The sequence below is a fragment of the Microplitis demolitor genome, chromosome 9 (genome assembly GCF_026212275.2).
Source record: "Microplitis demolitor isolate Queensland-Clemson2020A chromosome 9, iyMicDemo2.1a, whole genome shotgun sequence".
NCBI classification, from domain to species: domain Eukaryota; kingdom Metazoa; phylum Arthropoda; class Insecta; order Hymenoptera; family Braconidae; genus Microplitis; species Microplitis demolitor.
Genome location: NC_068553.1, coordinates 1,029,837 through 1,045,560, shown reverse-complemented (window position 1 = coordinate 1,045,560; position 15,724 = coordinate 1,029,837). Strand labels below are relative to the sequence as shown.

The following is a 15,724-nucleotide window of genomic DNA, read 5'->3' as shown; positions in this document are numbered from 1 at the left end:
GACTCCGTAAACATCCAAGGGTAGTGGTTTAGTGCTCCCGAGCATTATAGAAGCTTTGTTTTAATTTTTTATTAGCTCGTAAATTGCAAGCAATTATATACTTAATTGTATTTTTATTTGAATCTATGAATTTATATAAATCAAAATTTACAGATGTCTAAAATCACGAGTTTCTGAATTTGCTGGTATATATATATAGATGTCTATTGTTTGAGAATCCATATATTAATTACAGTCAATATTTTTATAAATATAAATAATCAAATGTTTCTTTTACTGACTTCTCTGAAGTCAGTTCACTTTAATTTATCCAATGTCTATATTTATATTCGATAAATTTTAAAATCATCCAATTAAGGTAAATGTCCCAATACCGGAACGACGAAGAGTATATGACTGATTTTTATCGTTTTAAAAATATTCAAATAAATTATAAACCAAAATAATTTACATCATATAGAATAGACATTTACCAATTCAAAAATAATCAAATTAGTTCATTTTTCTTAAATTTAATATAAAAAAAAATTTTTTTCTATGACACCCAAAAGACTCAATACCGGAACGCTGAAATAGCCTTGTCCCAATATGGGAATTCGGGTGTCCTAATACCGGAACAGTAAATAAAATAAGTTATTTTTTGCATTTATTCATGGTGAAAATATTAATAATTATTAAATAATATTAATGTAAAACGAGTATGAATGTAGCAGACATCAGAGAACTTTAAAATTATAAATAAATAAGATAAATAATTAAAAAAATAATATTTACAAAAAAAGCACTATTAATTTCAAAATTTTTTGAATTTGCATTTCTTTTAATTTTATATTATTAATAATTTACTCGATTTATTAATAATTTTAAATTTGTCTGATGTCTGCTATATCACACCCATAATGTAAAATGTATTTAAAATTTCAAAATGATTGAATATTCAATGAAAATAAATATTTTGAACTAATGAATAGAAAGAAGATAAATCATTTGAGGTAATACTAGAAAAATAATTTAAAAAAAAAACTAAAAACAAAAATTTATTTTTTATAATTTAAATTAGAGTTTATCTATACTTAATCTATTTTTTATAACAATCATACACTGCATTAAATATTAGGGCTCCAGTAATAATTAATATTGTACTTGATTTAGCCAGTCAATAAAACTCACCGTTAATGTCTATCGATAACATTAATATGATTGGCTGTTCCGGCACTGGGCACGGGTTCATTTTGGTGTACCAATAGACGGACAGTAAAATTAATATAATAATACTTTTTTTTTCATATTTTTAATATATTTTCTTGAATTTTATGTCATTCAAGATACATATACAAAAAAAAAGTTATTGAAAAGTAATTCTATGCATTTTCTATAAGCTTAAGACCATTGACTGATTTCTTAGCAAAACCATTAAGAGACATGAAAAAGTCATGAATCCGAGACTATTGCTCTAATTAACATTTTTTTTTCATATTTTAAATATTATCTAAAATCTATTTTATATTTTATTTTTTAACTGAAAGATTAAGGTTTCAAATAAAGAAAGTTTTATTTAGTTTCATCGCGTACGAGTTGAAATATAATATAATGATTATCAAATCGTTCCGGTATTGGGTCTTGTTTCGGTATTGGGAAATTTACCTTATATTATCTTTTTTTTATATTATAATTTTACTTCTATTTATTTTATTAAGTGTGTAATTCTTTTGATTACTAATATTATTAATTTATATTTTAATCGTGATTGATATTTTCAGTTATTTATTTTCAGTTAATTATTTTTTCGACTTTGTTTAAATTGATGCTCATAAAGATTTTCCTTTTATTGATTTCCTTATTTACAGATGTCGAAATTTTGATTTTTCTATTTTACCATAAAATTTTTAAACAGCACGAATCAATGATGCGCACTGTACTTTTATCATTGTTACAATTCATTTTATAACTAAAAAAAAAAAAATAGTAGCGCGTCAGATGCGATTTCTGGTGATTTCTTATCAGGGAGGTTAAGTATTCTTGTTTTTCAATAACCGATTACTAAATAAAAATAACAATAATAGTTTGATTTTTTTTTTTGTGTTTTAGAGTTTATTTTATTTTTGCTGAATTCGGGTGTTTTCTTCTTTATATTGGCGGCAGTTTTAATCAGCTTCAGGAGGCCGTCTTGTCCCACCCTTCCGTACCTAGACTTTTTTACATAAATTTGTTTATGGGGTCCCGTAATGCGTTATGTGTAATTTCACGTTTTCTGTGTATCAAAATGGCCTTATCTATAAACCTCAAGCCTTTAATTCCTTACAATTTATAGGCTATAAGTTTTTTTAAAATCAAAAAATTTGTTAGATTAATAAATTTGAAATTTTATAATTTATACTGAAACTGGAAAATGAGCCCCCATAATTAATATGTATAGTAGGGTAGCCCAAAAAAACCGACTATTTTTTTTTTCCGAGTCATGAAAATTTGTAGGCTTACGATATTTTAAGGAGCCTCTCCAAAAATCGACGATAAGAAATTTTCAAGAGGTCGCTAATGAATTTTGAAAATATCAAAAATGATCGAAATTTGAATTTTTTATTTAAAATTTTTTTCTTTCTTGGCAGCAATAGTTTATATTTGTGAAATCATGACGACGCTGAAAATTTCATCCCAAAATTTAAATATTTAAACCTCACTCAAGAATTTTGAATGTTTCCGAGTTCTGTCTTTTGAACGTTTTCGAGCAATTCTTAAATATTAATAATAAAGCTTCTCGATTATTTCACCATTAATTTGCATCACAATGAATGACAATATAACCCAAAAAATAAAAATAATAAGTTATTTACATATTTTTTTATTTTTTTGCAATTTTTCGGTTTTTTCGCTTATTCAAAACTTAGCAAATTTTATTGTTTAAGATTGTCCTGAATATTTTTGGTTATGCAAAAGTTATATTTTAGTGAATTGACAATAATTGAGTCATAAAAAAATCCAAAAACTAATTCAAAGTATTAGTCGCATATTATCAGTTAATATTCAAAATTCTTGAGCGCCGTTTAAATATTTAAATTTTGAGCTCAAATTTTCAGCATAGACATGATTTTACAAATATAAACTATTACTGCTATGAAAGAAAAAATTTCGAAGTAAAAAATCCGAATTTCAATAATTTTCGATATTTTCAAAATTCGTGAGCGACCTCTTGAAAATTTCTTATCGTCGATTTTTGGAGAGGCTTCTTAAAACATTGTAAGCCAACAAATTTTCATAAGAGACTCGAAAAAAAAATAGTCGGTTTTTCGGGCCACCCTAATGTATAATATACCCCTAGGTCCTATTAGCTTCCCCCTTCTGTTTCAATACATTATAAATTCTCATATAATCAATTTTTTCTCAAATAACCTCCAAATTTTTTTTTTCCCAACCGCGGAGTGAAAAATTTCCATCTTTTTCATAAACTTTCAGAATTTCCATTTAAAACGCAGAACCAAACTTTTATTTTTTCACGATTCTTTTTAACATGATGTGAATCAAAAAATTGGAAAAAAAATATTTTTAGTGATTCGCAATAAAAAAAAAAAAAAGTACATATTTCTTCTATAGTTTAGAATAATATTAATGTGTTAGTTAATGGCTGTGGAGAAGTCAAAAATAAATAAATATCCTTAATGCTACTAAACACGGGGGGATCTGAATGCTGACGTCATCAAAGTCACGGTCATTGCCATTATAAAAATGCTCAATCCTCAATACCGGTCTCAGTCTGTTGGAGAATCTTTCTCGCTCGACAGCGTCTCAAGAGTACAAGAGTACATTGTATACTGCGTATATATATATTAATATACATATATATTGGACAGTATAGAGAAATCGAATCAAAGTGGGGAATGAGGATACACGGTTTGAAATCGTACAGGTGAAGAGTACCGTAATGCCCAGTTTTTTTCTCGCTTCAGAGAAAATTATTCTTTCGTACATATATATTACACATTATTATTCATCAGTTTTATCAAAACTACGAGCAAGTAAACATCAACACTCTTTTTTCATGTAAGTAGTTTTTTTTTTATTGAATATATATAATAACTATATAATTTTTGAAGGGAAATATAAGTAATGATTTTTCGAGTTATCTATTACTGTGTATTGGGAGTATAAAATGGGTTTAAAAAATATCGAAATAGTAAAGATTTAATTTAAAATACTCGAATTGTGGATTGCGGGCATAAATTCGGGAAAAGACATATTAGAGTCTAATCAAATTTTATTGCAGAAATTTTAATTGTTTAGGTAATTAATATATAATTAAATTGTGATGGATTATTTTTGTTTTAAATCGATAGCATGTGTTTTTAAACGAAATTTAAACATTTGATTCGATGCTCGAGGGATTAATTTTTTATTTATTTATATTTTTATGTTTGTTTATTTAAACAATTGGAATTGACCAGTTGATCTTTTTTTAGATCATTTTTTTTTTAATCTTGAGATTGAGAATTTGTAATTTTTGTCCGGGTGAATGAGCGATAATGGGTTATTATCAAGCGCTCACTTTTTTTCGAAATTTAAAACGTGATTTGTTACTTTAATGCTTTTATTTAAGATTTTGGGTCAAAGGTCACGGTGACAAAAAAAATTATTCTTATCTTTTTTGTAGAGAATTCAATGCTCTATCGAAAAAACTCAAATGACTTTTTTGTAAAATTAGTAGTTTAAGATCTAGAAGCTTTCAATGCTTCATTCAAATTTGAATATTAAAAGTTTTAAACAATCGCATTAATCTCCAATATCTCGTTAACTATCAAAAATTTCGAAAGAGTTTCCATACATTTTTTGTAGCCCACATAATTCTCTATAAAAAATTACTGAATCAATTTTTCCTAAAGTCAATATTTAAAGCTCTAGGTTATCAAACTCAGTAATAAGATATCGTCAAAATATCAAGTCAATATCATTAGAATTATAATATCTCCAAAAATACAAATATCAAAAAAATCATCTCCATCTTTTCAGTAGGTCTTAAGATTTCCTAAAAAAAATCTCTTTTCAATTTTCACCCAAAATCCATATCCTGCTTCACAAGCTCTTAAAACTCAAAAATATTCCAGTACCAAAGCGTAGGTCACTAGTATCAAAATAAATATTTCATAATGTATCAAAAATATGGGAAAAATCAATTTTTTCTGTAGTCCTTAAAATTTTATATGAAACATATCTTAATGCATTTTTTCCTTTAGTCAAAATTTCCTTTTTTAATTTCGAAGTTAATATAAATAATGCGAAATAAAGTCATGAAATTTTCCATAAAACATCCAAGGCTGCATAAATATATATATATATATATATATACATATATATTCCCACTATTATTCTGCGATGATTAATAAGCATTATTTCTCCATACGTAAGCATTGAAATAAAACTCAAGAGTAAAGTCCTTTTCAACTTCTTCCAATTATTTTAAAAATTACAAAAAAAAAAAAAAAAATACTATTATAATCCTGCTCACCTTGACCGTTAAATTTAAAATAACAATCTCATAAAATATAATTTTTGATTTTGCATTTTAGTTAAATGATGGTCTTGGGGATAGAAATAACACTATCTTTAGTGTGTTATGTCGTCCTGGCACTAATTATCGCTGCAATAATATTATTTTTTACATTACTGCAACTATTTATCTACGTAACAACTGGCGTCTGTAAGAGCAAGAAAAAAATGAACGGTAAAACGGTCATTATCACTGGCTGCACATCAGGAATCGGAAAAGAAACAGCGCGAGATCTAGCACACCGTGGGGCTAGATTGATAATGGCTTGTCGCAATCTCCAAACTGCTACTAAATTAAAAGGTATATTTTACATCCATATTTATGTGTATATACAAAAGACTATTTTGTCGTATTGATACATTGAGTAATTAATAAATAATTATTTGTTATTTATTCATGATAATTTATTTATTAATTCAAATTGAATAATAGTTTTTTTTTTTATTATATAATTCATTGTCTTTTTAATTGTTATGGTTCATTAATTTTTATGAGGTTCTCTGTATTAATATTTATAGTCCATTGGACTGGAGAAATTGTTTTTTTTTTTATTGAATATTATTTGCATAAGGCGGAACTGAATTTATGTATGACGAATTTATATAGAACAGAGCGTTAAAAAAAAAATTTTTTTTTTTAACCCCGTTAAAACAACCCGTATGAAAATAACATGTATGGTCAAAATATATGTACAAATATATAATAAATATCAGCAAATATATATGGCGAATTTAACAATATTTTCTGATATATTTTTTTTTATATTAAAAAATATAATATTCATCATATATGAGTCGGTATATGTTTAGTATATATAAAATATATATGTCAATCATATACAAAAAATATATTTTCATCATATATGAAAATATATATTCTTGTCATATACAAAAATTATATTTTTATCATATATGAAAATATATATTTCTATCATATACGAAAAATATATTCTGATCATATATAAAAACATATATTTATATTGTGTATGGAAAAAAAAAGTTTTTTATCTGTATGACCCACTCCAATTAAATTAGATCTAAATTTTAATATATTCTTCAAATTGCAGATAAAATTCTCGAAATTAGTTAATTTGAAGCGAATATATAATATACCCATATATATATACATACACTGAATAAAATATATGCTTAAATATAACAAAGAAAATATATGATGCCATATATGATATAAATTATATGCTACCATATATTTCATTTCATATAAAAATTTTATATTTTTTGAATATAAAAGGAAATATATCAATACAATATATTATAAGGTAAATGTAAATATATATGTGGCTAAATATAAAAAACATATAAGTTATATATATGGAATACATATATTTACTACTGTATATAATTTTATATTAAATCAGAAAATCTCTATATGATTGTTTATAATATACAATATAATATATCATATATTTTTTTGTTGCAAACATATATGATTTTATATATTTTTACCATATATTTTTTTTTATACGGGAATCGATGATTTTCAAAAATTTCGGAAAGTTATTGTTTTTCTCGAAAACAAGTTCGAAAGTTTCGTTTATATATATAAAAATATGCCTGTGAAAATTAGAGCTCTTAATATTAACATTAATAGGTTCCGCATCACATTTTCCTACTTTCTATGAGAATAACATGAAAACATTTTTTTTGCGTCTTCTGATTTTTATAACTAGCTAACGATGCGTCGTAGGGAAAATAATCTTGTAGGGAATCAAATGCTCTACAAAACAGTCTTTTATCATTTTTTGATAAGACTATCTGTTCGAAAGTTACCTGAGCTTGAAGTTAAATTTATAGTAAGTTTCAAGATTATTTACTTTTCCGATGAAACTATCATACTTATCACAAAACGTCGTAGAATAATTTTTGTAGACAATTTTAATCCCTACAAATTATTTCCAATGATTTTTTTTTAAATTCCTCATTGTTTTCTAGTTATTTTCATTTTAATGTCAAGCTGTCAGAAAAAAGATGTATTCTGATCGATTTTAAACTTAAAGAACTTTTGAACACATTGTCTTATTAAAAAATGATAACAGTATTTTTTTGTAGAGCATTCAATCCCCTACAAAATCATCCCTATAAATTTTCCTACGACGCATCGTTTGCTAGTTATAAAAATCAGAAGAAACTCACAAAACAGTTTATGGAAAATTTTAGAAAATTCCAGATCGATTGAAATTTACTTAGAAAACCGTAGATCGTTCATTATCTAACTAATCGACGATTTAATACCTAAAAGTCAAAGTTAATGTCTGTTTTCTAACAAAAACTAGATGAACTAATCAGAGAAACGGGAAACAACAACATAGTAGTCAAGCATCTAGACCTTTCATCATTAAAATCGGTCCGTGACTTTGCTGCCCAAATAAACCGCGAAGAGTCACGGTTAGATGTTTTAATCCACAACGCGGGAACAGCCGAGACCTTCAGAAAAAAAGTAACTGATGATGGACTAGAAATGACCATGGCGACCAATCAGTATGGGCCATTTTTGCTGACTCATTTGCTCATAGGTAACTGCCTCACACTGAGTCCTAGTTTTTCAGGTCACCCTACTGTCAAGGTGGCCATGCCCTTACGGAAAAAAACTAATCAGGAATAATGCTTTAGTTCTTTCGCGCACCAATGGTTTAGTGTCATTAGTGCGTTGAGTGCCATTTGTGTGTTTGGTCATCAATTTTAATTTCATAATTATTACAGACTATTAGGAGACAAAGTAGTATCTCGCGCTAAGTACACGTTCAAACACATGTATATGTATGAAGTGTCATGGCGCGAGCCTATTGTGTATCTATACCAAGATCCATTAGCACTTCGACTAATGAACACCAGTACAACACTACTAACACTAATCACTTCCAATAGTGTTGAAAGATTGATTAGCCAGAGTACTAATGAACACTAATAGAACATCATTAAAAACTAGCCACTTTCAATAGCGTTGCAAGATCCATTAGCACTTCGACTAATGAACACCAGTACAACACTACTAACACTAATCACTTCCAACAATGTTGAAAGATTGATTAGCCAGAGTACTAATGAACACTAATAGAACATCATTAAAAACTAGCCACTTTCAATAGCGTTGCAAGATCCATTAGCACTTCGACTAATGAACACCAGTACAACACTACTAACACTAATCACTTCCAATAGTGTTGAAAGATTGATTAGCCAGAGTACTAATAAACACTAATAGAACATCATTAAAAACTAGCCACTTTCGATAGCGTTGCAAGATCCATTAGCACTTCGGCTAATGAACACCAGTACAACACTACTAACACTAATCACTTCCAATAGAGTTGAAAGATTGATTAGCCAGAGTACTAATGAACACTAATAGAACATCATTAAAAACTAGCCACTTTCAATAGCGTTGCAAGATCCATTAGCACTTCGACTAATGAACACCAGTACAACACTACTAACACTAATCACTTCCAATAGTGTTGAAAGATTGATTAGCCAGAGTACTAATGAACACTAATAGAACATCATTAAAAACTAGCCACTTTCAATAGCGTTGCAAGATCCATTAGCACTTCGACTAATGAACACCAGTACAACACTACTAACACTAATCACTTCCAACAATGTTGAAAGATTGATTAGCCAGAGTTACTAATGGTTACTAATGATCGCTAATAAGACACTAATCAACACGAATGAATTTTCAATAGTGTTTGTAAGTGTCCATTAATTTTTTTCCGTAAGGGTGTCCTGATTTCATAAGGAATTTAGTTTGAAATTTGCCACCGGCTGTTTGTATCCCTTCGAAAATAGCCGCAACAATAAATCCCGATATAAAACTTTCCAGATTTATTGAAGCGTTCAAAACCATCAAGAATCGTAGTCGTCGCATCGGAGCTATATCGCCTTGCTACCCTCAATTTAGATAATTTGAACCCGGTAACAACGATTCCAGCGTACTTATATTACGTTTCAAAGTATGCAAACATTGTATTCACCCTTGAATTGGCACGACGCTTGGAAGGAACTGGAGTCACTGTTAATTGTCTGCATCCGGGTCTGATTGACAGGTAGTTTATTTTAACACCTGATAACGATAAGCTTTTTTAATTTGCGGACTAATAATTTGAACGGTATTCTGTTGTAATCAGCGGAATTTGGCGAAGCGTCCCGGCACCATTGTCCTGGGGACTGAACATCATAATCCGTGGATTCTTCAAGACTCCTAAGCAAGGAGCGCAGACCACGATCCATCTAGCGGTTTCTGAAGAGCTCGAAGGAGTTAGTGGAAAATATTTCTTGGACTGCAAGGTAAATTCTCTTAGGAATATTAAAATTTTTTTCTATTTTTACCATGTGCCCAATGCTAACAATTTTTTTAGGAATACGGACTGTCTTCAGGAGTCAAGGATCCAGCAAAGGGCAAGAAATTCTGGGAACTAAGTGAATCTCTTGTTAAACTACAGCCTTCAGATCCTAAATTATAAGTTTTTGTTTTAATTTAAAATTTATATTATTTTATAATGGTCTATTTATTTAGAAAGTTTTATACTCTGGCTTGTTTATTTATTTAGAAAGTTTAATAAAAATATTTGATGATTAAAAAATTTCTTTTTATTAAAGCAGGTATCTTGAATATGATCTCTGAAATAGAAGGGGTTAATTATTGTTCGCTGCATTCGCGAGGAAAGTTTCAATTTTTGTTCTGTAACGAAAAGAAAGTTGCGCTTTCATCTTATTGGAAATCAAACAAACTAAACTTAGCATGCGCGAAACTTTTCTAAACTAATGACAGAAATCCAAAGTTTCCATTTCAGATGTTGTGAAAATTTCTAATTCGCATGGTTGCTCAAGGTGCTGCAAGGAGTGCGACATTCCCATATTACTGGGGGGAGGGGGGGGGGTCAAGTTGGTTCGTGAAGAACTCTGCTTAATTTGGTTTTAGAGTCGGCAATGGGAAAATTCGTTCAAATGCTTCCATCCTTTCAGCATTAAGATTATACTTCATGGTCAATGTACTATTAATTTCAAGATATTGTTTAATTTCGGGTTGAAATGGTTCCCAAGTAACACCCTGAAACAGTGGATGGTTTTTCGGAATGGGATTACCAGTTTTAGCAAAACTTGCCCACATAGCTGTCATATGTTCTACGGTTGGTATTTCCGGCGCATTTGACTCAAAAAATGGAAAGAACCGTTTCATGTAAAACAGATACATCAAATCGTCGTGATGGACAACACCTGAAATAAATTGGTCATAGGAATATCAAACAAAATGTTTTGAGAATCTGATACCCGATTAAGTGATTTTAGGTTTACAAAATGAGCAATCAATTTTAACTTACCAAATGGTTTTTTGGTATCTTCCCAAGTATTCCAGCTGAAACGCCCTTGATAAACAAAGTGATAGTAATAAACCGGCTGGTCCGAGTGTTTAGAGACTAGATCAACAAGGCGATGCATTGGAAAGGATACTATAGCGTCTCCATATAACTGTAACACAGAGATGAGATCATTAATCATAAAGATGACTCAAATGCTCCCTATTAAAAAAATCCATATAGGAATCCATCCTCGACTTATATGTGGGTTTCCACGTGGCGTTTTCAGATGGATTCTCATATAGTTTCCTACAGGAATCGGGCATCGATCTCAATACAGATTCTCACATGGGTTCTTAGGAGAACCCACATCACGCCAAATTCATAAAGGAATCTAGTATGGATTCCTATGTGGGTTTTCTTGCCAAATCCATGTGAAAATCTAGTATGAGCTTATAGGTTCCCATGGAATCCCATATGATTTTTTCTAATAGGGTTAATTTTAATTTGCAATAATTACATGAGCAAGTGCCGGCCAATTCTGTAGACCAATTGTTTCATTTTTAAAGTAAAAAGATCGTAACTCTTGACTTATTTGCTTAGATCTTATAGTATCTCGTTCATATTGAAAGGCTATTGGTGCGATGTGATTCCAATTATTATTCAAGTCTTCAAAAATTGAATTATTCCCTTTTCGGGCTTCCGTTACTGCAGCTACAATTGAAAAAATTTTAGACTTTAAAATATAATTCTAATCATGACTTACTTCTAACTCGGGAACCAAATTCATCAAGAGTAGATCCAGCCATGAAGGGCACTTTATGGAAATCGCCACGTCTAATAATATCAATTGGCTGATCGACGATAAACCTCTCGAGTCCTGGGATGTCAGGTTCTACTACTGGTGACCAGTATCGAATTGGATCGCCATGCCACTCAGTAAAATTGTTCACAGTCGCTGCCATTTTATCACTTGGAACGGTTTCAAAACACTCGCGCATGACTTTAGAGTTTTCAGAAGGACAACCGACAAGTCGAGCTTGTTTTTTGGCGATGTCAACTTGCTGATACTGAAGTTTTTCACCCTTGGTCGGAGATCCACTCATAGAAACCACGCGGTGAAAGAGCCCACGTGACATGGGTGACAGCATGTGAAGTGCAGTACTCCAAGATCCTGCACTATAACCAACAATCGTTACGCAGTTTGAATCACCATTGAACGCTGCTATATTTTGTTGCACCCAACGCAACGCTTGGACCTGGTCCTTCAGTCCCAAATTTCCTGGAAATTCAGCGTCTCCAGTAGCAGTAAAGCCTATGGCGCCCAACCGAAAATTAACTGTTACCAAAACAACATCTTCATCCAGTAGATATTGAGGTCCAAATAAATAACTTTGACCTGAAAAACCATAGAATCCTCCAGGATGGAAGTATACTATTACTGGATACTTGGCACAATTTTCCCCAGATTTTGGAATCTGCACAAATATAGATGACTTTTAAGTATCAGCAGATTCCGTATGTTAATTAGTTCTCGGGATACTTAAAGTAAGTCACATTTGACCCCGTGAATTGCAAAACCTTAATAATTCTCATAACCAAGTAAAAATACCTTTCTTGTATAAACATTGAGGCATAAACAGTCGTCTTGAATCAATTGGCCACCGACTCTTGGACATGATGGACCTTCTTCAGAAGCATCGAAAACTCCTTCCCAAGCTTTAGCAGGTACCGCAACCTTATAATTAAGATTATATAAAAAATAACTCAGTGGAAAATACATTATTAACTTACTTCGAAACGTCGTTTTCCAACAGGAGATTCCGCATAACGCAGTCCTCGAAATGCATATATATCTTTATTTAGTCGTGTTCGCATCATCGAACCCTTTATCTTCCCGAGTGATATAGACAGTTCAGGATAAGTCATATTTTCTGCAGCGCACAAAGCGACAATCAAGATAAAGAGTCTCATTACTTTAGCGAGAAGTTTAAATTGACACTGATTAAATTTAATCAACCGCAAGGTTTATGTAGTGAGAACGCTATGAGGAAAATAAATAAATAACGATAACATTTTACGCAGAATTATAATTTATGCATGTATATTATGATATCATTCTTGTTAGTCTTGGTGGTATTGTGAGGTAAAAACCAGTTGAGATAAAAAAATTTTTATTGTGAGGTAAAAACCAACGACTATTTTCGTCAATTTAAATTTAATGTTATTACATGGGAACCTATAGGAATTAATGTACGAAAGAATTGATGTATATAAGTATTTATTGGAATTAATATAGAAGAGTATGCTTGATAAAAAAAAGCCCATGTGAGATTACATGGGGACCCATAGATATCCGTGTAGAAAAATATGGATTTATGTAAGAATCAGAGCAATTAATATAGAGGTGTATGGATTTATATAAGAATCCATGTAGGAAACCATGGATTTCTAGATTCCCATAGGAACCCGTGGAAGAATCTACTCTGGATTCCTGTTAGAAACCATATGGGAATCCATACGGAAAATCCACGTGGGAACCCACATAGGAATCTAGACTGAATTCCCATAAGGATCATTTTGGTAGAGTTAATATTCAATAGGAAACAACTTGTCCCATTCGTTCATCCTATCAGAAAACAAATTTCATTTCATGACCAAATCATCATTTATTTCAAGATACGCTTGATTTTCCTGCGTGAACGGAGTCCAGATGACATTTGTAAAGTCAGAGTTGCCAACAGGGATGGGTTCTCCTGTGTGTGCGAAATTGGCCTACATTGGTCATGCGTCGAATGGTGGGAATTTCAGGAGTGTCGTCTTCAAAGTACGGAAAGAAGCCATTATCGAAGAAGTAAAGTAATTCAACATGATGAACGACTCCTGATAAAGTAGACATATTTTATTTGACTATTAAACAGCAACAGGATATATGATTGTTTTTTATTACCGTAAGGTTTTTTATCGGACTATGTAGCGTGACTGTAACGACCTTGATAAGAGAATTTGTAGCAATAAACAGGTTTAGTCGAATATTTGCTAAGCAGGTTTATCAATCGGTGCATGCCGTAGATAGTTACGCCATCCGCATACAGATAATAACATAAATTCAATACTCAGACTTGTTTTGATGATGATATCAGGATGTTGCGTTGAAATTAATGATCGGTTTGTTTACCTCACCCAGTCCTTTGTAATTATCGATACCAGCAGGTTGGTCATGGAGATAGAAATGTTTCAACTCTTGACTAATCTCTAAGGATCTGGATGTGTTTCGTTCATACAGGAAACTGACGGGGGCAATTGTAGTCCACTTGGCGTTCAAATCATCGAAGATTGCTGTGCTGCCGTTTCGGGCCTCTTCAATTGGTGCTAGGGTCCAAAAACGTTAAGTAAGAAAACTGATAACTGAGTAAGTTTGAATGGTTTACCGACAACAGCGCCACCAAACTCGTCCTTGGTGATTCCTGCAATGTAAGGCACGTCATGAAACTTTCCTTGTTTGATCAACTCGATTGGATGCTCAGTAAGGAAGCGTTTAATGCCTGGAACATCTGGTTCAATAACTGGAAGCCAGACTAAGATAGGATCTCCATGCCATTCAAAGAATTTAGGTAGAGTTCCAACGATGTCTTCAAAGGACTTAGTATTCAGACATGTCAACAAATTGCTGGTGGTATCCGTTGGGCAATTGAGCAAACGTGCTTGCTTCTCAGCGAGGTCTTTTTGGTGGAATGGAAGAGGATTCTGATAGGTAGCTGATCCAGACATGGAGATGGCCCGATGGAAGAGACCTTTGGACGTTGGAGATACTAGATGGAGTGAGACGCTCCACCCACCTGAACTGTAGCCTGTGATGGTGACACAGTCTGGATCACCGTTGAAGCTACGGATATTCTTCTGTACGAACCGGAGTACCTCTACCTGATCCTTGAGACCAATATTTCCTGGAGCTAGACTATCCCCAGTGCTGATGAATCCCAGTGATGCTAATCTGTAGGTACAGGTAACCAGAACGATGTTCTGGTCAAGGTAATACTTAGGGCCAGAATAAGTGCTCTGGCCAGAACCACCAGGATGGAAGAAGACTATGACTGGACGGGGTACGGAACCAGCTTCTGGAAGCTAAAGACACATGTTCTAGAAAAATGAATCTGAATGTTCGATGGTTTGCTGCGTACCTTGGTTGTGTAGATGTTAAGACAGAGGCAGTCTTCTGATTGAAGCCCAAATTTCGTCCAACCGCACGATGGTCCCTCTTGAGTTGTATCGAATGTATCGTTCCACGGTTTTACCGACACTGTATGCTATCAAATGGAAGAAAATATTAATATCTACATTCAGTAGTTTTGACGAGCGTCGATAATCTAAACATATATTTGGCCATTACTTTAAAACGAAGCTGTCCAATTGGTGGCTCTCCATACCTGATCCCTCGAAACGAATAAATATTTTTACCCAATCACGTTTTCAAAACCGACCCTCTGATTTTTCCCAATGGAGTTGTCACTTCTGGATTTGGGGGACTATCCTCAGTATCACAATTCTCACTAATGTCCATTTTGCACATTAGTCAATCACTTTCTCTCAACGGAATACGTAGCCAGCAACAAGTATCAACTGACTGTTAATTGTTTAATTTATTTATCAATTTATATAGACGCTTCCGTATTTTTATCACAACTGACTAATCAATGCGTAGTTGTTGTAAATGACTAACTCGTAGTTATTTGCTAAACGAAAAAAAAAAAATATATAACTCATCGTGCGATATAATTGAGGTTTGCTATTCTCCGTACGAAACATTAGAATTTAGAATAAATAGCTTGTTTTCCTTATTTATATATTTATATATAACTTTTATTGCATCC

The 15,724-nt window shown here is 31.6% G+C and overlaps 2 protein-coding genes and 1 pseudogene across 2 annotated transcripts; 1 reads left to right on the top strand and 2 right to left on the bottom strand.

Annotated features, from left to right (window-relative positions):
- Window positions 1-3,735: 3,735 nt before the first annotated feature.
- LOC103574734 (retinol dehydrogenase 14) lies at window positions 3,736-10,022 on the top strand. Its single transcript, XM_008554239.2, has 6 exons — window positions 3,736-4,035; window positions 5,556-5,836; window positions 7,830-8,069; window positions 9,380-9,602; window positions 9,684-9,843; window positions 9,915-10,022. The coding sequence occupies exons 2-6, from the start codon at window positions 5,560-5,562 to the stop codon at window positions 10,017-10,019; spliced, it is 1,005 nt and encodes a 334-aa protein (XP_008552461.1). The 5' UTR covers window positions 3,736-4,035; window positions 5,556-5,559; the 3' UTR covers window positions 10,020-10,022.
- A 6-nt stretch (window positions 10,023-10,028) lies between these two features.
- LOC103574733 (esterase E4) lies at window positions 10,029-12,827 on the bottom strand. The gene is made up of 6 exons (XM_008554238.3): window positions 12,648-12,827; window positions 12,466-12,591; window positions 11,620-12,331; window positions 11,374-11,567; window positions 10,878-11,025; window positions 10,029-10,773 (listed from the first exon to the last, which is right to left on the bottom strand). Exons 1-6 carry the CDS (start codon window positions 12,825-12,827, stop codon window positions 10,463-10,465), a joined length of 1,671 nt encoding a protein of 556 aa, XP_008552460.1. The 3' UTR covers window positions 10,029-10,462.
- Window positions 12,828-12,841: 14 nt separating this feature from the next.
- On the bottom strand, window positions 12,842-15,676 carry LOC103574732 (esterase FE4-like; annotated as a pseudogene).
- Between the last annotated feature and the right edge of the window lie 48 nt (window positions 15,677-15,724).

What these genes read in the sequence shown, in the direction of transcription:
- LOC103574734 (XM_008554239.2), top strand. Translation starts at nt 5,560, where the DNA reads ATGATGGTCTTGGGGATAGAAATAACACTATCTTTAGTGTGTTATGTC. An exon ending in AACTGCTACTAAATTAAAAG is followed by an intron (nt 5,837 to 7,829) that starts GTATATTTTACA and finishes AACAAAAACTAG; the next exon opens with ATGAACTAATCAGAGAAACG. An exon ending in AATATTTCTTGGACTGCAAG is followed by an intron (nt 9,844 to 9,914) that starts GTAAATTCTCTT and finishes CAATTTTTTTAG; the next exon opens with GAATACGGACTGTCTTCAGG.
- LOC103574733 (XM_008554238.3), bottom strand. Translation starts at nt 12,827, where the DNA reads ATGAGACTCTTTATCTTGATTGTCGCTTTGTGCGCTGCAGAAAATATG. An exon ending in TCAATGTTTATACAAGAAAG is followed by an intron (nt 12,332 to 12,465) that starts GTATTTTTACTT and finishes ATATTTGTGCAG; the next exon opens with ATTCCAAAATCTGGGGAAAA. An exon ending in AGATACCAAAAAACCATTTG is followed by an intron (nt 10,774 to 10,877) that starts GTAAGTTAAAAT and finishes AATTTATTTCAG; the next exon opens with GTGTTGTCCATCACGACGAT.